The sequence below is a fragment of the Monodelphis domestica genome, chromosome 1, assembly GCF_027887165.1.
Source record: "Monodelphis domestica isolate mMonDom1 chromosome 1, mMonDom1.pri, whole genome shotgun sequence".
Classification (NCBI taxonomy): Eukaryota; Metazoa; Chordata; class Mammalia; order Didelphimorphia; family Didelphidae; genus Monodelphis; species Monodelphis domestica.
This window is the reverse complement of record NC_077227.1, coordinates 617,062,827-617,084,575: the sequence shown is the minus strand read 5'-3', so window position 1 is coordinate 617,084,575 and position 21,749 is coordinate 617,062,827. Positions and strand designations below refer to the sequence as shown.

General features: G+C 36.0%; 1 protein-coding gene across 1 annotated transcript in view; it reads left to right on the top strand.

Annotated features, from left to right (window-relative positions):
• Window positions 1-21,749, top strand: part of MACROD2 (mono-ADP ribosylhydrolase 2) — a 2,426,984-nt gene that overhangs the window by 2,264,916 nt on the left and 140,319 nt on the right. Inside the window, exon 11 of the mRNA XM_007476657.3 lies at window positions 19,037-19,099. Coding sequence (XP_007476719.1) covers window positions 19,037-19,099 — 63 coding nt within the window. The remainder of the gene's footprint in view (window positions 1-19,036; window positions 19,100-21,749) is intronic.

The following is a 21,749-nucleotide window of genomic DNA, read 5'->3' as shown; positions in this document are numbered from 1 at the left end:
CTTATCAGATTTAATATTAGTAAGATTTAATATGAGCAGTAATTAAAATTGACCTAAATCATAATTAGATATAAGGCCAAATTTTAAGGAGGTCAGCTCTCATTTTAATATGTATGTGATGTGTCTGCCTATAATTATTTTATACACCAATGAGTGCTACCATCAATGACTAATTTTATGTGTGTGTGTGCAATCAGCCATTTTCAGGAGAAATTACCTACTTGTCTTTATTTGTAAGATCCAAGAGGAGTATTTATTATTTGTGTATTTATTTTGACATGTTTGTGTGATTGGAATTCTCTCTAATCTAACCTGACATGTGTTTTTGATCACCATTTGTAACTGCCTACTATCCTTCACAGATAATCACAATGCTGTTATTTTTCAGTTATCAGAAGAAAACATCATTCACAGTTTTGTAGTGCTGTTTGTCTCAGGAGAACAATACCATTTTGACACTTCAGTGATCCACAGATTTTCTTGGGGACTATAAAATCAGGAGCTATCCAGTCCCTCACAAGCTGAACCAATTCCCAGATTATCTTCCATTTATAATGAGAATAGGAAACGGTGTAGCAATCTATTCTCATAAACTAAACTGCCAAGAAGATGGAAAGTACTAAAAACTTTTCTCAAGCCATTGCTGTGAAATTGTTCTCTTGCGGTCCTTCTTATTGGTAGTGGGTCATCATCCCTCCCCCATCAAGCCAGTTTCTTAGATTGCTCCCTACTGTCTCTGCCTTTTCATTTGGTTGCACTGTTGTAGCTAAGAGGTCATTTTATATGTTAAATATAAATGTAGAATAAGTGGAAGAGGATAAACTAATTGCCCACTTATCAGACAGTTTCTCACTTTGAATATATGTGGTTCCTTCTAGAATTTTCTCTTTGTTGAAGTCTCATTGATCATTAGTCTATCTTTTTCTTTAATTTAAAATAAAATAAATGTATGTGCAGAGAAGAGATAATTACAGCTTCCCTATTATCATGGCAAAAGTTCATTTTAAATAGAGGACAGATTTCTGCCAGTCACTCATCAATTTGGCGGACAGAACAAAGCCCACAGCGACCTACTCAATCTGGTGAGAGATATGTGATTTTGTGTCCATATCATTGTATTATAACTAGCACTACCTAATTTTCTACAGTCAGCTCTTCCACCAATAAAGAAACAGATGTTCCTATTTGTCTTTTGGTGAGGTTGCAAACCATTTATATTTACTAGTCTTAAACGGTATCAGCTGCTATATACTATTTTTTTCCTTTGTCCTTGAATCAACTGACTGATTGCTTCAGTGTGTATATTAGAGACGTGATTGTCCTCTCAAGGAGACTACTACTGCCAATAGCTACTGGACCAGAACAAGAGAAAGACAGAGATCATTGACAGGTGTACATAAATAAAAGCTATGCTTTTATTTTTCCCCCAGAGTATAGTATAAGATTCCTTTCTGACTTTGTCTATTTGGAGATACTGAGTCAGAATCAAGCCCTAGAGAAGAACATACATTTCACTTAATAAATTGGTGGCCTTTATCCCAGTGCAATGGTTTTCAAGGGCCAATCTTACAAATAAATAGGATATAAAAGTACAATGTGATTTAATGGATCTCAGAAAGGTCTCCTTCCATGTCTCCAAATATACCCCACTTGCTTCCTTAGACTTGAAAATATTTTGACAGAGGACAAAGTCTTTCCATTTTTCAGTTAGAAATAATATTAATTCAAGCTGATTCACAGTACGACATAATTGGCAAATGATTTCTTCCATGAGAGAAGTTAGAAAGTAGAACCAGAATAAGGCCTTAAGTTATAAAAAGAGAAAGAAAAGAAGGAAAGAGAATTGTTAGAGTGATTTGAATTAAACATAGAGAAAAATTGAATTTGGGGGAAGAAAAATGTGACAGAACCTGAAGAGAAGGAAGAAGACTATAAGGACATAAGATGAAAAAGAAGATTTGAATCTAAAAGAGGAAAAGGAGAGAGCTGAAAGGGCAGAAATATTTAAAAAAGAAGGAAGAGGAAGTCTAAAGTCTCACTTTCTAACCACCTTATACTTTATTCTTCTCTGTACTATCTAGATGCTGATTTTGCTGTTTTTCACACACCATACTTCTTCTCCAGACTTTGTTCTTTTTCACTGGCCATACTTTAAACCCAGAATATTCTCCTTCCTTGTTTCTTCCTCTTAGCTTCTTTCAAGACTCTGTTCAAATTCTATCTTCTGCAAGAGGCTTTTTCTAATTCTGACCCAGTACTGTTGTTTCCCCTCTGAGATTGCCTCCAACTTACCATGTAAATATCTCATATTTACAAATTGTTTGCATATTGTCTCTGCCATTAGGATATGACCTCCTGGTTTAGCAGTTTTTCTCTCCTTTTATATCTTCATCACTAAGTCCAATGGTGGGCACATACTGGGCACATAATAAATGCTTGTTGAAAGACCTAAAAAGAAAGGGAAAGAAGAGAAAAAGAATAAGGTAAAAGACCTCAGGGGAACAAGGAAGACTGTAGCTGAAGGAAAAACAGAAGGCCTTGAAAAAGGAGAAGTAAAAGGAGGGATGAAAAGGTAATTGGTAAGATGAGATTAGTGAGGTAAGTTGGTAAAAATAGGGAAAGAAGATTATAAAAGAAAAGAAAAGAAGCTGGATGTGACTGTCAAAATGCAATGGAGAAATTTAACTCTCTAGCCATGCCACTAGCAAGAATGAGGAACTCCTGTCTGAGAAATAGAAGAGAATATATATTCTTGTTCAGTTGTTTCTGATTTTGTGAACCCATTTGGAGTTTTCTTGGAAAAAAATACTGAAGTAGTTTGCCATTTCCTTCTCCAGCTCATTTTATAAATGTGAAAACTGAGTCAAACTGGATTAACTAGTAAGTGTCTGAAGTTACATTTGAATTTAGGTTTCCTTGCTCTAACCACTACAATACCTAGCTACTCCATCCACCTAAATAGATTTCGCCATTTTATATTTCTATCATGGCCAGATTACTGATATATGTTCTGTTTCATTAAGGAAAAAATAAAATAGCTCAAGGAATGCTTCTGTATTCAAAGAGAATGATATATTCTTAAAAATGAAAAAAAAAACTGGGTAGCTAGGTGGCATAATGGATCATGTGCCAGGTCTAGAATCAGGAAAATCTGAGTACAAATTCATCCTCAGACACTTACTAGTTATGTGACCCTGGACAAGTCACTTAACTCTGTTGGCCTCAGTTTGCTAATCTGTAAAATGAGCTGAAGAAAGAAATGGTAAACTACTCTAGTATCTTTGCTAAGAAAAACCCAAATGGGTTCATGAAGAGTTGTACACAACTGAAATGACTTAAGAATAACATATATACAGAGCTTTGCAAACATTAAAATCATTACATGGATAGCAAAATTTCTGAAAATGATTGTTTTAAATTGCATTAAAATGTAGAAAATTAAATTAATTTTTTTAAAAATTGTGTCAGGACAGGTAGGCAGCTCAATGGATTGAGGGCTAGGTCTAGAGATGAGAGATGCTGGGTTCAAATTGATGTGGAAAACACACCCAAGTTTGTAGCGAGGGCTCACCCTGAGAATGGGAGATTCAAACTCTGTTCAATCCAAAAGTAAGAAAAGAATTTTATTTGACGAAGAAGTGGTTTCTGGTGCCATAATATCCTAGTAGCTGGTGGAATAGTCTGGGGGCTAATCAGGTAGCCTTATGAGCCCAGTGGCTAGTAGAGTAGCCTCATTGGAGCGGGTAGTATGGAGTAACAGCTCTGCTGTAGAGTGGCAGCTTTCACATCCTGTGGATCAGGGTTGGCATATTCTGGGGAGTCTGGTAGCTTGGCATCTCCCATTCCAAACTCAGATGGAGGTATGTTTTGGAGTTTGTTTCCATGGGAAACAAGAAGCATGTACATGATTGGGTGGTTCTACTGGAATGCCAGAGTCCCCAATGCACAGGATCCAAGTTCCTCATTGTCTACCTTGTAATCATTTCTCAATGTGGAGAGGTCTTGCTGCCCTTCTAGAATGAGAACATGAAGGGGGGCATGTGGTACATTGGAGGACCCCTTTAGGTAATTAATTATTTCTAAGAATAACATGAATATTTAATAAAATAGATTAGGCACAAAATTGATGCCTAGTATAGAATATTACAGATCTAGTACAGTGGAACAATCTACAATTCATACTTGACTTACATGGAAACTACAGGCTTTGTAGTTGGTTTTTAGCCATTGCTAATTCGTGAGAAATGCAAGATTTTAGAGTAGGAAGGTCCCATTCTTATTACTACCTCTTACTCCCCACTGTCATCGCACATCACAATCTGGTCTCAGACACTTCCTGGGCAAGTCACTTAACCAACACTGTGTAGCTCTTATCACTCTTCTGCCTTTTAACCAATACACAGTATTGGTACTAAGACAGAAGGTAAGGGTTTAAAATAATTATGCAGAGAAGGCTTCATTTAAGGAATTGGGGATGTTTATTTAGCCTGGAAATGGGTTATGACAGATGCCTTCAAGTATTTGAAAGGTTGTCATGTGGAAGAGTAATTAAACTTGTTCTACATGGCCCCTGAAGATAGAATTTAGGAGCAGTGAGGAGAAATTTCAAAAAATGATAAAAAAATTTTTTTAAATTATGAACTGGAAATTTTTTTTAAATTGACAATGAACAAAAAGAAGACAAGAAATCAGAATTGAAGAAAGGCTTTGGAATGGCAAAAAGAAAAATGAGGTACAAATAATGAGGCAGAAGGGGATTGACCTATTTCAGGACGATGGAAGGTCACCGAAGGAGGAATGACGACTAAGCACTGAAAACTAAAATTAACCAAAGAAATCAAACCAGTCTAAGGAACACTGTGAAGGAAAAGCAACTCCTTGACCTTTAGGAAGGATGATGTTGATATAAAGAATCTATCAGATGAGAAAGTATCAGAGGCAAGAGTCATGAGGGATGATTGTTTGTGGTTCCCTGATGAGAGGTCCTAAAACTAATAAATGTTGACCTAAATACTGATAGGCAGGTCCCATGGTATTCTAAAGGCATGTATACCTGCAGAGAGCTGGGTGGTAAGTACAGTGGATAGAGCTGGCCCTGGAGTCCAAAAGACCAGAGTTTAAATCTGGCCTCATATACTTCTTACTTATATGAGCCTAGCGCAGATGACTTAACCTCAATTGTCCTCAATTTTCTCATCTGAAAAGTGGGTATAATAATAGCACCTATCTCCCAGGATTGTAGTATAGATAAAATAATAGAATATTTGTGAAGTGTTTTGTCAGTCTTAAAACACTATATAATTGATAGTTATTTATGCTACTATAGCTGTTGCTACTGCTACAACATTACTACTACTACTACTACTACTACTACTACAAAAAGGCTATGCCAGAGAAATTCTCAATAATATTCAAACCAGGAAGCAGCTACTTGACTCAGTGAATCCAGTTAGGTCTAGAGACAGAAAGTCCTGGGTCTAAATCTGGCCTTGAGTATTTCCTAGCTAATTGACCTTGTGCAAGTCACTTAACCCCAATTATCTAGCTCTTACTGCTCTTTTGCTTTGTAACCTATGCACAGAATTGATTCTAAGTTGGAAGGTAAAGGTTTAAAAATAAATAATAATCCAGGTGACAACTACCAATTGTTGATGAGCAAACAAACATAAATTGTAATTCCAGATGGAATTTAGAAAATATTGCTAAAATTGACAAACTCCTAGAAAAGAAACTGAAACCTTGGTAAAATACATACAGTTTCCTCACCTTCTACTGAACAAAGAGAAAGGAGTCAAAAGAGAACAATAAATCTGAGAAGTGAACAGTTGATGTATAGGATAGTTCTGAGAAAGAGATTTGGATTTATAGACTGCTGTTTAAAAATACAGGATTGATGTGCTCTGAACTAGAGACATGAGTTTAATAACAAGGGGCAGGAATGCATTTTGTCTATATTCTTGCAAATCTAATCACAAGAAATTTAAACTAAAAAGGAAGAGGAAATAGTCTCTGTATAGCCACCATACTAGGTACTGTGTAGGATAGGTGATAGAGATAGCATCTATGATTTGTTGGCATTAGAAACTCCTGGGGGAGAAGAAGAGAGGTTTGATAGTCACTATAGGAAATGGTATACTCAATAGGGCTGGGTAAGAACACAGATGAGATTAAATAACTAATTTAGAGTGGACCCACTCACCTCTGTGACTTCTCCATCTGCATTTATCCTCATTAATAGCAGCAGAAGAGAGAGATAATGGGAATAATACAGATTTAGCAAGGAATGAGATGTCATAGAATAAGAGAGTAAGGGATTCCAGAACAGAGGACATTCATTATATTATTGAACTGGTTAACTGTAGGCTTGAAATTTAAAAGGGAAGAAATAACTTCAGAGTGGGGTAATAGTCTGAGAAATGTCTAAGGACTAGAGGGATCTGAGTCTTGATGAGGATAGAGAACAAATATGGGAGGTGTAAGGCATAGAAAGTTGTTTGTTTTTTTCTGAAGAAGAAAGTCTATTATAATATAAAAGTCCTTCAGAGTTTTGACTATGGAAGTAGAATACTACTAATGTAAGTCCTGGGAGTTGAGAAGATTGAAGAATTGGGAAGTTATGATGCTTGAGGGGAATAAGATCAGAAGTGTGGTAGAGATTGTGAGTCAGACATCAAACTCCTTGTGAAAAGAGGGAGAATTACCTGGGGGCTGGTAGATAACAGCTGCCAAAATCCTGATTGGTCAATGAATTTGAAAAGAGTGAATGTCAAAGATGAGAGATTGCTGAGTAAGGCAGCAAAGGAAGAATCTGTAAGGGGGAATGGAGAGCAAAAAATAAACTAACTCCCTTTCCTGGACCAGTGGCAATGAGAGAATATGCGAGCAGAAGTGAATGTGGAGCCAGGAGTACTGTGCAGTCTGAGGAAAATCTTGCCTGTGAATGCCATGGGATAGAAATAGCCCAAAAGGAAGAGGTCAAGAATTAAAGGAAGTTTTAAATTTATGGAATGAGAATTCCAAAGGGCACAGAGGAAGGAGTGAGCAAAGCCACAATGGAACAAGGGAAAGACAGGTTTGAGAAGGATAGAGATGAGAGAAGGAATGGTCAAAGTTGGGGAGGGAGGTTGTTTGGAAGAAAAACAAGTAGGGATAATTTTCTAACTTTAAGGGATGAGAGCTTAGAGTAGTTAAAGATGGAAGCAGTTGTACCAGAATATAAAATCCTTAAGAATATGTAGGAATGATTTCATCTTTCACATTTTCTACACCCAAATCCTAGGACAGTGCCAGGTAAGTTGTAGGCATTTAATATAGACTTGTTGATTGATTGACTGATCAATTGATGAGTAGGTACCCTCAAATCTATTTTGCCCTTAAAATGAGCTGTTACCAGAGAGTTCCATGCCCACTGTGGAACAGTCAGGACCTTAGGTATAGAAGAATACCAGAACGTAGCACAGTCCCATGGGAATAATGTTAGAAAAGACAAAGGTCAGAATGAGCTGACACTGTCAAGAAAAGCTAAAAGCAACATCAAAAGGGGGTTTTCAGTTATTTAAGGGAAAAGAGAATATAGTGCTTGCTACTCAGGATGAATGAGATACTGATAACCAATGACAGAAAAAAGAAACACAGATGCTTATCTTTACTTAAGTTCTCTTTACAAAAGAGAATGAATCTTTGCACCAGAAAGATTAAAATAAAGATATTTAGTAAGGAGTTGATATCCAATAAAAGTGGACCCTTCATAAGAGGGCACTTGGCTATCCTTAATGTTTTCAAGTTATCAGAACAAGGGAACTACATCCTAAGTTACAGAAAGAACTCAGAGGTATGATTGCTGAACCACTGTCAGTTATATTTAAAAGACTGAAGAGAAGGAAAAGAGCTGCTACAAGTTTTCAAAAAAGGGAAGAGAAGAGAGTTTGCAAACTGCAGGGCAATAAGCCCGTACTTTGTTCCTGGAAAATTCTAAAGCCTATTATTAATGGGATGGTTAGTGAACATCTAGGAAAGGAAATGTCAATCGTAGAATCAACCTAGTTTCCCCAAGAATAGGTCAGGCCAAACTAATCTGGTTTCATTTTTTGACAGGACGATTAGAGGTTTAGATCAGAGGAACATTGTAGATAGTTTTACCTAGATCTTAGCAAAGAATTTGCTAAAATTTCTTATATTTTGTTTGGAGAAAAGATGGAAATGTATAGGCTAGACAATGTTGCAACTAAGTAGAGTTAGCCGGTTAAATGACTAAATCCAGAGTCATTAAAAATATATCATCTTGGAAGTAGTTCTTCACTGGCATGCCCCACAGGTGAGTGCTTAATCCTGTACTATTGAACATGTTATCAGTAGGATACTATGGTTATCAAATTTGTCAGTGACACAAAGCTAGGAGGGCTAACTAGCACACTATCTGCAACTCATAATTCAAAATTATTTCATATTTCTTGCAAAGGAGCAATAAGTTTGGAGCTGACAAGTACTCTAATGAAGTTAGGAGTAGGGCTACTCATTGCTTTCCTTAATGAATGAAAATAAAAATATATTACACTTGTCCCTTGCACAGATGATGTTCTAGAAAGGATAACCTCAGAGTACCTCTTAGAAGCACTAGAGATGAAATCTTGTTATAATTAATTCAGACTTCTCTGTATCAAGCTCCACTCTATTATTCCTCTTAGGCCTGCTCTCTTTCTGCATTTCTTCTATTTCTTCACTAGCAAAATTGTTTTACTGTAAAATAAAGGGAGAAACAGACTGAAGCTTCTTCTGATACAATTTCAAATGGAAAAGCAGCAAATTCTGTGCTAAACCTCAACATTGTTTTCATTTAGAGGAGAGAGTGTATGGTCATAGAAGGAGTAAATAGGTTTGGAGTCAGAAAACATAGCTTCAAATTCTGACTCTGCCATTTATGTTTTTAAAATGTCCATTAGGGGAAGTGCTATATAAACTAGTGCTATCAGGAAATGTTAAGTACTATTATTTTTGCTGTTGCCATGCATCAAGATGATTGGACTCTGTGATCATGAATAACTGTGGATTGGGGGCCCCCTGATGGGGTACCCTTTCTGGCTATATCCAGGTCCATGGCATTGTTTTGGATATCTATTCAAATCCACCATTCTGAACCCCCATCTGATAGATTTCTACACCAAACCATGCTACATAACACATGAATTCAGAGCAAAAAAGCATTTAATAAAACAATGAATGACAAGTCAAATAAAATGGCACTGCAAATATACTCTCCAGTAATACCAAATGGCTACTACTGTCTCAATCCTTCAGAGTGCCAATTACTCCTCAATTAATCCTTATGTCTCCCCAACACAGCAGGAGAAACTCAAGAGTACAATCATTCATGGCATTAATATTAAAGATTACAATATAAAGCTCCTGACTTAATCACTTTCCTTTTTTTGTCAGCATAACAGTCTAGAGAATATTGACTTCTCAGTGTGGCCATCTCTACCACCAAGCTGCCTCAACAATGAATCCCAGAAGCACTTTTTAAAAACCCCTAAGCAGCAGAAGTTTCTGCCTAATCAGAATCAATTTGAATAACATCTTGCATTTTGGGCTCATTTACAGCCTTCTGGGAAATAGAGTTAGGGAATCTCCCTAAATGAGAGAGACTTTTTACCCCTAACCACTGTGGGAAATGAATCACCCATTCATCTGTGCTCTATGTGTCACTTATGGTACTGTTTACCTAAAAAGTTCTTGGGTTGCCCCAAATCCATGTATATCCTTTGTTCATAGCTATCAGGACTCATGGGAAAATATTTTAGAATTACCTAAACTCACCTGTTTGGCTGTGAGTATTCATGGTGTGCATTTCCAGTGCATTTGGTCAGCATTGGTCAATATGGAAACTAACAAATAAACATTGTGAAACAAAATACTGAAACCTGGAGGTGATTTCCATGACATAGGTCACTCCTACAACTCTGTGTACCGATTTATTCTAGGTAAAACTATTCATGTCTGTGAAGAGCATTTTGGACTTGCTTAGGACAGGGCTAGAGTAGGACTCAGATTTCATAGGGGCTTAGCACACCGAACAATGCTAAGGCAGTTTGTGGATAATTAAGGCTGTTACTCAGATGATTATTAATAAGACTATTCACCTGTAATTCTTTTATTCAAAACACTGAGAAAGTTCATTAGGTGAAAGTTATTTCTTTTGCTAGACAATAACCTTCATGGTTAATTGGTAACTTAGATTATAAAATAGAGACAGATTATATGAAATAATCCATGACTGCCTCTGTTGTATCTCTCCTCCAATCTCTTCCATATTCCACAAAAAAAAAAATTAGTTTGTCTTCTATGTATCTTAATTTGTTTCCACTCCAATGTGGGTCATGTGTAGACATACAAATAAATATTAATTGATGATAAATATGACAAACAAAACTCAAATTTGTGCAGAGGAGGATACTTTCATTTATGTAGAATATTTTTATCCTTTCAATTCCTCAGCAAAAAAACTGTTTCTTCTTGCCAGTTTTGGGTCTAACATCTGCACCAAGTAGAGCGTATGCTTGTTTTAAATAAATGTGTAGGCACTCTGGTACCATTTATCTAAAAATATCAATGGCAGTTTATGAAAATGCAGTTTTCAAAAGCAAGTTCAATCCAAGGACTCTTGTTAATTGGATAATAAGTTTATTTTTTAAGCAAAGGAATTCCAGTTAATGCTAACGCAATCACCTTATGTTGACCATAATTTGCTCAGCTATCATTACAACAAAGGCAACATACTATACAAGGTGATAGGTTTGGAGGGAGACCCATGTTCAGATCCTACCTCTGACACTTTCTAGGTATGTGACTCTAAATTAATCAGTTAACATTTTTGTGCCTCAAGCAACTTTTTAGGAATAACCAAGTAAGTCATACGTCTTACAATTTCTGTTGGATGGGGAATTTCCAAATACTAAGAGTTCCCAAGTTGACAAAGACACAGACCTTTTTTTATATTATTATAACATATTTAGCAGGTTGTTACTCATCCAATTGGGATAGAATATGAAGGAAATGAACAAAGATTAATAGGCTAATCAAAGATGTGGATATTTGTTAACACCTTATCCCAATAATGCCAATGAGTCAGTGAAGGACCTAGTGAAATTTCATTATCTCTTTTTGTCTTTTATTCCTCAATTTTTGAAGTAGGGAACACTAGTACATCCCTCATTATTGTCATTACTTAATATTTATTGATAGTGTAATGTATAGAGTGGAGGGCACGCTAGGTGCTATAAAATCTCCTGGGAATGTTGTGATAATTAATAGTATTTTTAAAATGGTGGGAAATCTATGGATTAAAAAGTTAGTTTATCAGAGTAAAGTATTTGTATTAACATACCATATGTTCAAAGCATATGTTATCTATTAAGGGGGTATGTGTGATATTGAAAATAGCTCTCTGGTGCATTGCTTTGTACTATTTTTAAATCAAGACAGGCCATGGAAAAGCTCTTCATTTCCCCCATCATTACTAACATGCTATGTAGACTAGCCCCTTAACAAATATTTATTGAGCCCCTACTGTGTGCTTGGCCTTATACTTGACACTTACAAAACTTGTAAGAGATTGAAATTATAGGTGAGGGATGCATTTCCCTCTACAATTCTTGTTCTTTTTTCTTCTTAGATTCTTGGCTCAAAAGGTCTGTTTTTATCAGACATGTATAATATAATGAGTAATGAGTTCATTTCCCCCCTTCCCTAGGTGGACAAGTAGACTGATGGTTCCATTTTAACAGGATAGGGAGAAAAATTCTCTTCTTACCAGATTCAACATGGATAATAAAATTATTCCATAACCCAAAAGACCCCCAACAATATAGCTCTGCACAAAGTAAAAAAGGGATGTGTTTGGAGGCTTTCTATGGGCCTGGTTCAGTTGAGTCTTTTGGGGTATAGATAACACATGTAAAAGGGCTCTGCAAAAATTAAATGCTACATAAATGTTAACTGTTATTATCATAACTAATACTAGTATGTATCTCCAGGTAGGTGAGATTTTGTATTTCAATTGAGAAAAGAACATTAATCATGAATAAAGTAAGATGGTAGTTACCTAGAGAAAAACACTTGAAGGACTTTGACAAGAGAGAGTTTTTATAAATATATTTTATCATAAGAAAATTCCAATCTCAATGGTAAGGAGGTATTTATTTTGGCAAATCAAGTTCATGAAGGCACTATGGCATACCAGAAGCAAATACAATTGTCCAGCCTCTCTGTTGGCACACAAATATCTGGCCAAGACTTTTCTCATTCAACTATTCTTCTACTCAGTTCTTATCCTATTCTATTCCTACCTCTACAACAGCAGAAATCAGGTTGTGGTCATGTTGGTCTCAAAACTAGAAGACCAATTAATTCAAGTCTCATCTCTGATGTATATTGACTATGTGAACCTGGGCAAGTCATTTAATTTCTAAGGTGTCTAGAAAACGTTCTAAAACTATAAGTAAAAAAAGAGCCAACATGCATTTCAAGAAGTTCCCCACCAGGAACTCTTTTAAAATGAATGAATGAATACACTGTGAGGGATTGTTCCAGTCCCTATCACTATCTCTATTCTATTTGTGAGGCAGGTAGAGTCTATTGTATTCCCTATTCACTGATCATCCACTACAAAACAGGTAATAACATGGTGGTAAGACAGAGGGCACAAGTCCAATTGCTTCCTGATCTTGATTATATTCTTTGGAAGAACAGGGTTTGTTGATGAGTGTAAAATGAGCCTCATAAAAATATAGTCACCTTAAATAAGAAGATGATGACTGTCTTTCTTACAGTGTATGGATCATATCAAAAGTGAATAAAGGTAGTCAAGGCAAGAAGACTATGTTCATTTGAGGTTCTGTTGTTTAACACAAATAAGAGAGTTTAAATCAACTATTAGTTGTTTTTTCTGACCTAAGTTATTCCAAATAGTATGTTGTACTGACTTTAATAAAAGTCATGCTGAAGAGGCTTACTATAGAAGAACGATATAAGGAGTATGATTCCATTTGGCTCTAGAAGAAGTGGCATCACATTTTAAAATTTTATTAAAGTTTATTTTTAAAAATTAACAGGAATGTATTTTCTCTCCCTCTCAGCCTCCTCATTGGGGAAAAAAAGGAAAAACAAAATCCCAGTAACATATGGCATAGCCAAAACCAAACAAATAAAACAACCAAAAAAATGAATTTGCTTATTGATCATGTCCAAAAAGTATGTCTCATTCTGTACCCTAAATCTATTACCTCTGTCAGAAGTTGGATGGCATGTTTGGTCAAGGGTCCTCTGAAATGGTTATTGCATTGATCAAAATTCTTAGAATTTTCCAAGTTGGTTATTTTTACCATATTGTTGTCCTGTTTACAGTGTAAATTGTTCTCCCAGTTCCATTCACTTCATTCTTCATCAATTTATGCAAGTCTTAAAACTGTTTGTTTATCATATTTATATTATAGTAGTAATTATTCGCCTGGTCTGTTCACTTGGCTCTGTATTAGTTCCTTCTGTGGCATGTCTTGATGGAGAGGTAGAATTATATAATAGAAAAATATGATGGATTAGGAGCTTGCAGAACCTGGTTCTAGCTACACTTCTTCTGTTAGCTAGATATATAACCTTCCAAAACTCTTTCTATCTCTCTGGGCCTTAGTGATCCTACTAATAAATAAACGAGGGATTAGATATTCTCTCAGATATCTCCTAGGTTTATGATTCTAAGTGAAGTTGGAGTTGAAATCTCCAGCAATATATTTGGCTTAAAACTATTTACTTGCATCCTTGGTGACTAGATTTAATTGCTTTCACAAAGAAGGTAATTAGTTGTACCACATTTTGTGGCAAACCAGCTGTACTAAATCCAATATCAAGGTCATTTTACAGATATTGCCATATATCCTTCAGGAGCAATTCTTAAATTTATATTTAATGTATGTCAATTGTGAGTTGCCCAGGGTTGGGGTGGGGTGGGAAACTAATTAAATCAAAAAGAGCAAAGTGTGCATTTTTTAAAGTTATGTCAAGTTCTCCAGAGTTTGAAAAAACTTCATTTTTATACCACTTTATTGTTTTGTTTACTTTCTGTTTCCTTCTGTCTTTCATATGAGAGAGTAAAATGTCAGTAGTATATTGACAGTAACACATTTACCTAGCATATTACAATATGCTTTTTCCCTTAATAATCTTATGAGATAAACAGTGAAAATATTCTTCTTTATTATATGGATAGGAAAATGTAGACTCAAACTCAGAATTTGAATTTAAGTCTTCTTAGCTCCAAATCCCATTCTCTTTCACCCATATCATACTATCTCTCATATAAGTTGTTTATTCTGAGAGTAAAGATGGTTCTATATTGACCAATTATACTTTCTTTCAATATACATGTGAAAACTTCTTTAAATATTTATATATATATGCATATATACATATGTCTTTTTGTCAAATGTTGCCTTCTCTGTTGTTAAGAGGGAAGGAGTTAACTGAGTACATTAATATTATAGATGTTATGAACACAAATCTTTAAAAAAATAAAGAATTATAATAAATGTTGGCTTTAATTATTATTTCTATTATTGTTACTCATTATTTCCCAATTATCTATTACCTATAATTGACAGAGATTACAACTAAAGTCTATGCTCATGGAATATTTTTTTCCCTTTGAGAAAATGACCTAGCACAGAATCAAGAGCTCACTTTGCAATATGTTCTAATGAATTGTGTATTTCTTTCATTTACATATATGTATATGTATATATATATATATACACTGTACATTTAATATATACATATATAATGTATGGCTACAACAAATCATCTCTTCTTATAATTTATTAGCTTAATGGGCTTATAAACAAATGAGTCCTAAACATACAAAGATCTTAATAAATATTATTTGAGTAAATCAGTGAATGAAAACATCTTTCATGATTTTGAAGACCCATATTTTTATTCATGTGGGTCAGTCCTGCACTAGTGAGAATACATGTGGTTGTGTTTCTGGGCCCCAAGTCTCCCAAAAGAAGATTGGTGCATAGCCCTCTGGGAGCTCAACTGGTCTGATTCTCTAGCAAGAGCCATGTAGTTCATAGTTGAGCAGGTCTTCAGAGAACTTCTAGCTTGGTTCCATTTGGTTCCATTGGCCTAGTCTTCCAAAGCCAGTGTTATCTTTGGCACTCCTCACCTCCCCCATCTCACTGAGTAGATTTTAATGAAAGATTTTAATGAAAAAATTAATCAATATTTAGGTCAAGGAAGAGAATTTCTAAAAAAAAAAAACCTTTGGCATATATTTTGTGAATTTGGAGCTATTGTTTATTGAAATGGGGAAAAAAAAGAATTTTCCTGGGTAATAATCAACATGATACCCTGAAATTTTACTATATAAATATGGGATTATAAATGTGCATTAATGAAAGCCTATGTCTTTCTTATAGTAGGTTTTGTTTTTTAAAGAACCCAAAGTAAATAAAATAGCCACTGGCTCAACAATTCTGCCTATTGTTTAGGCATATTGTAAGCTTTTGCAGTCCTTATAAAATCCATGAATTTTGTGTCCTCCACTGTATTTAACTTTTCGTTGTGGGTGTGCTTGCTGTGAAGATAACTAGACTGACAAAGCATATAAAAGGAAAGCTTGTGCTTATAGAATACTTTTGGGTAACCATGTAATGTGATTTCTCTTCCTTCCTCCCCTACCTCCAGCAGAAGCCCACCAACTTACTAAGAAGCCACCTATTTAAGGCATTTAATAGCATACAAAAATTATAAGTTAGCCAAAATGCCTTTTTAAAAGTGCATTAAATGAATGCTAATCTAATTGGCCAAGAATGGATTTGGCTTCTTTCAGCCAGGAAATGCTTCTGCACGAGTTCCACCTGCTGGATTCCCAGAAACACTGCCTTGGTGAAGGCTGAGGAAGCAAAAAGCTTGAGCCTTTTGCTTTGAGGGCATGCTTGTTAAATCACAAATACAGCATTCTCAGAGTGTGCATTTGCTGCATGATAAATATGCTGAAACTTTCTTGGAGCTGCCTCCAGAGAGGATTTTTTTTTTCTGCATAGGAAGGTTTTGGCAAACAAAAACACTGACTTTTAGGTATCCACCTTAAGAGAGAGCTGAAGCAGTCCCTGCCCCCCAAAAGTGGAGAATCGATAGGGAGGCAATCAGTAGGAAGCAGTAGGGCCCGTTTGCATTATCATCAAGCTTTTTGGGGGGTCTGGAAATAAATTTCCTTTCTACCAATTTAGGGCTGCTGGAACCAATTCCTGACATTCCTCATTAATCTGACACTTAATTGTTTTCTCTCTCCTGGTCTGTCTTTCTCCCTTCATCTAAAAGCTTTCTGTCACCACTCAGCAGGCAGGTGCAGTAATCAGCCGGGCGACTTCAGATGCTGTGGGTTATGCTGTGGATCACAGAGTTATTATGAGTCGGGAATAGGGCTGTCACCTGGCCCTGAGTGCAGAAGGTTGCAGATTGCTGGGGGTTTGCAGCCTTAGTTTTGTCCTGGGAACAGAGTGGAGGAGGGGCGCCCCTCTGAGCTACTGCTCTCAATTCACTGGGAAATAGAAAAGGAATATCCACAAGCGGTTCCCTCCCTTTCTGACTGTCAGAGCAGGTTTAGCAAGAGGGGCCAAGAGGGAGGCACAAGAGAAGGATACCAGCTCGGGAAGGGACCTTGAAGATCTTTTAGCAAAGGAACTCTTTACTTGTGAATCTGTTTGGAAAAGCATTTTGATAAATATTTTACTGAACATGGTTTCCTTTTTTAGACTTTTTATTTTATGCATTTAAAAACATTATTCTGAGAAGGGGGTTCTTAGGTGTCATCGGATTGCCAAGGGCTCTGTGACACAAAAAGGATTAAGAACCCCAACTCCAGCAAAGCCCTTTTTACTTTGCACACGTAAGAACTGAGGCTCAGACAGGTCAAACAATTTGCTTAAGGTCATTCAGCTAACAAGTGGCAGAGCCAGGACCTGAAACTAGCTTTTCTGAGTCTTTTTTAAATCTATACACAATGTTCTTTTCATGTTAAAAAAAAAAGAAGGTGGAAGGAATGTGACTAGGAGATCAGTTAGCTAAATGTGTGTATGCATGTGCACATATATATTTATGGACATATAGATAATATGTACATATCTATGTAGATCAATAGACAGATAGATAGACATACAGATGAACAGACAGACAGACAAATAGAGATAGACAGATAGACAGAGATTGATCAGCAAACAGATAGACAGACAAATAGAGATAGTTAGAAACATAGACAGACAGATATAGGGACAGATAGAGATAGATAGACAAACAGAGATAGGATAGACAGGCAGATAGACAGAGAGAGAGACAGACTAAGAGAGTGCAACAAATAGGAGAGACAGAGAGACAGAGAAAGACAGAGAGAGAGAGAGAAAGAGAGAGAGGTGGATGTATAACATTCAAGATTTCTTTTTGGAAGATACTTTATATCCTGTCCCCACCCCCATAACATCTAACATTATGATTGGTACATTTTTGGCAGTCAGAAAAGGTGGTAAATTGATTGATTACAGGAGACTGATGGGTTGTGGTCTATGCTTTCTACCATCTCAGACTTTTTAAAATTTTTTTCCTTCACTGGGCAAACTTTTCCTTTTATGCTAGACTCATCTCCCATACATCATCCTAAGTTAAAATTGTATCTTTTCAACAGATTCTAGCTCCCTTGTATACTGGTAAAATATTCTCCTTACATCTTCCAATTGTAGTATTCTTTCAAATCCCCTTGTTCCATTCTTAATGGAATTTGATAACTCTATCGACTTGCTGATTGAATGAAGAGCTGACAGCAGTAGCAGATGACTGAGCAGTGCATTGGCATAGTACCCAGAAGTCAAACTGCTTTGGACCAAGGTTGGCAGAAGTAGTACATCTCCTCCCTCCTCTCTGCCCCCAAGCACCACCATGAATATTAAGACCAAGAGATCACTCTTGATTATGGTTCCAAAATTCTACTGATGGCCAACTAAAACTAAGACATTTTATAAGGATGGGGACGCTCTATTTTGGAAGAGAGCCCTGGAGGAGGAGGAATGTATTTGTCCACTCTAGTTTGCTCTGGCCTCTAGTCAGACATAGTATTTAGGACATAGTATTTAGCAACTCTTTTGAAATGGATATTTTGTAGTTAGATTTTAATATATACTGGCAACCACTCTAGCTGTATTTTAGCTAAATTATTTATATTTTATTCTTTCACCCTAAGGTAATTTTATTCTGAAGGGCATGGTTTAACAAAAAATTTTTTAAATGGCACTGGAGGCACTACCTCATTGAATTTGGCCTTAATTTACTTTTTAAGGTGTCTCCTTATTTTTTTCTCTCACATGGCTCCATAAACATTTATTGTGCATTTTTAGTGGAAAGGAAAAATACAGCTCTACTCCTTTATTGTCCTTCCAAAATAACCCCACCAACTATTCTGAGCTTATAGATCCAGGAACTCTAAGATCCTCACTATAGTAATCCACTCAGTATGGAATATTTCATAGCTTGAATATTTTAAGACTGTCACACAAAAGTTAAGAGAAAAGAGACCTTTTCTTTTTTAGAAATGAGTAAAACAGGGAGATAAAAGGCACGCAGAAACCCAGTCGACCATGTCATACCCATATAGTACATGTTATATAAGCCAAGGAAAATTGCAAAGCTAAACTGAAATCTATCTACTGTGTTAAGAGAGAGATGCTTCTCAAAACAAGGAGGGAATTTTGTTTATAGCAGCTAAACATTTCATCTAGTACACTAGTTGAGAAAGGTTTAGGTCAAATCTAACTATTTATGTTGGTAATTTTTTTTTCCTTTTCATTTATCTCCTAGAATTTTTTCCCCTTGCTTTATTGCCAGGTCTTGTAAATGAAGTTATGCTACATTGATCACAATTAATTTCAGTGTTGCCTATTAGTCATAAAGAGAGATTTCCTAAATTGACTCAATTTTTTTTCTGTGGTTTTCTTGAAAGATGAGAATGGTACAGAAGAGAAGCCAAGCTCAGAGGAAATGGAAGGCTGCAGCCAAGGAGCAGGTGGGTTCAGACTTCTTTCAAGCATTCTACCAGGCTCCAGTCCCCCTTGGTGAACAATAACCTTAGTCAGTATTATTGACTGAAAACCCTTGTATCTTTTTACCATATTAACTGGGGCCTTGTGTCCTTCTTTCAGTGGAGACCACAACTCTGTTCATTATGAATAAAAGCACTTCAGTCCAAAAACACACTTTCCTCTTTAATTTACCAACTTTATTTTCCCTCTTAGTTGTAAAATTTATCTTGGTAATCCTTTAAGCAATGAATGGGAAAGGAAGAAAAATGAAAGAACCTTAGATGGTTTATATCAGGTCAGCATTTTCCTGGCTTTCACTTAAGAAAAGGAAAATGGCACAATATATAAAGAGCTGACATCCAAACCAGAAAGACTTGAATTCATGTTCTTCCTCTGACACAAATTGGATCTGTGACCCTGCATATATAACATGACCTCTTAGTGGTGGAGAAAACTCTCTAAGATCCTAAGTTGCAGGGGAGGTGCCAACCTGCTATGATCAAGGGAATTTCCATACCTGGGAGTTTTCTACCAAGGAGATCACTGTTCCAGACTATTCCCTCGATCCTTAGTTTATTAAAAAGTAAGATACTGTTTAAGGATGAGATTCTCCTTATTTCTAAATAATGAAGAATTCTTTGTTGTTTTAGGTGAAATTATTTTTAGTTGAGAGATATTAGATAGAATATCTGGCTTAGAGTGAATAATATCTAGTTTCAAGAAAACTCTCCAATATGCTTAGGCTGTGTGATTATGAGCAAGTTACCTAAACTCTCGGTGCTACAGATACTTCTTTAAGACTCCAAGGTCCATAGAAGAGTCATTGATCTGAATTTTTAGTATTCTCACCATGATATCCCTATACCAAAGAAATCATGGATCTGGACCCAAAAGAAATGTTTCCATTAATTCTATACATAGTCTAGTAAACTGCATTACTGAGATTGGCTTTGATGTACTCAGAAACATATACAAGGATCAAAAGCTTCCTGTAAAAGCCTTGGTTCATTACAGAACTGATTTGCAAATTGTGTTGATAAGTTCTAAGTTGTAGGTTATAAATTGGACAATTTTTAATGAAAAAGCACTTATAACTAAAAAGAAATTATCATTACCTTTGATTTATCCTTGCTTCTGCCTATTTTTGCACCCTGGCAAGCTCCCTACTAAAAGGATGACAGGCAAAATTATGCAGTTATCAAAATAACTGCTACTGAATGACTAAAAATACCTTCACTCTCTTTAGTTTCCAAGTTACCTTCGCTGAGTATAAAGTGTTTTGTTTCATTTTAAATGGTGGCCTAGGTCTAACATTTGCCAGACACCTAGTCTCCTCTATGCTGAATACTTTAACTTAAAACTAGGAGAATGGTCACTTTTTTTTTTTTACCTAAAACTACCTGCTTTAGCCTTGTAACTCTTAATAGCTACGTGAGAGCTTTTATTTCTAACTTGGAAAATGATATTGGGGAAGGCCATTCAGGAAAAGCATTGAAGCAAGGCAGTGAGAACCTTGGGCCCTATTATTGAATCAGCCAGTTCAGTTTATGGCAAAACAGCCCTTGCAAATAAATGGATTTCTGATGCTGCAGGCTTTAGTGGGGGTGTTTCCCACCCATTCCTCTGGATGTTCTCTCTAGATGAGTTTCATATGAAAAACTGTCACTCTTTCTATTACATTTGGCTGCCCAGTATTATTTAATGAACTGTTGACAGTCGAGGCTATTCAGTAATTGCTGAGATTTCTCTGCTTTTATTCACTCATCTCTTTGTTCCAAATTGTATTTTCTCTGTACCTTTCCTTCCCCTGCTTACACACATGGACACACTACCCCCATGTTTCATGGACTTAACCTTTTCCCTTAATCAGATAACAACAACAACTTCTTTTTGAACTAAGGGTTACAAAGTCCATCAGTAAAGGATGGTGGGAGACAGTTCCTCTTTCCTCTGAATCTGATAGTATTACCTCTACAGTGATGATACCCTGACAATAATAAATGATCATTTCTTTTTTTAATTTAGAACATTTTATTTAATTAATTAATTTAGAATATTTTTCCATGGTTACAAGATTCATGTTCTTTTCCTCCTCTGCCCCCATTTCACTCTCATATCTGACATGCTTATTCCACAGGGTTTTACATGTGTCATTGATCAAGACCGATTTCCATATTATTAATATTTGCACTAGGGTGATTGTTTAGAGTCTATATCCTCAATCATATCCCCATCAACCCATGTTATCAAGCAGTTGTTTTTCTTCTGTGTTTCTACTCCCACAGTTCTTCCTCTGAATGTGGAGAGTGTTCTTTCTCATAAGTCTCATGTTTCATAAGACATTCAACTGTGCCTCACTGTATCAGTCTCTATGTACAATGTTCTCCTGGTTCTGCTTCTTTCACTCTGCATCAATTCCTGGAAGTCGTTCCAGTTCACATGGAATTCCTCCAGTTCATTATAACTGAGCATAATAGTATTACATCACCAACATATACCACAATTTTTTCAGCTATTCCCCAATAGAAGGGCATCCTCTCATTTTCCAATTTTTTGCCACCCCAAAGAGCGTGGCTATAAATATTTTTGTACAAGTCTTTTTCCTTATGATCTCTTTGGGGTATAAACCCAGCA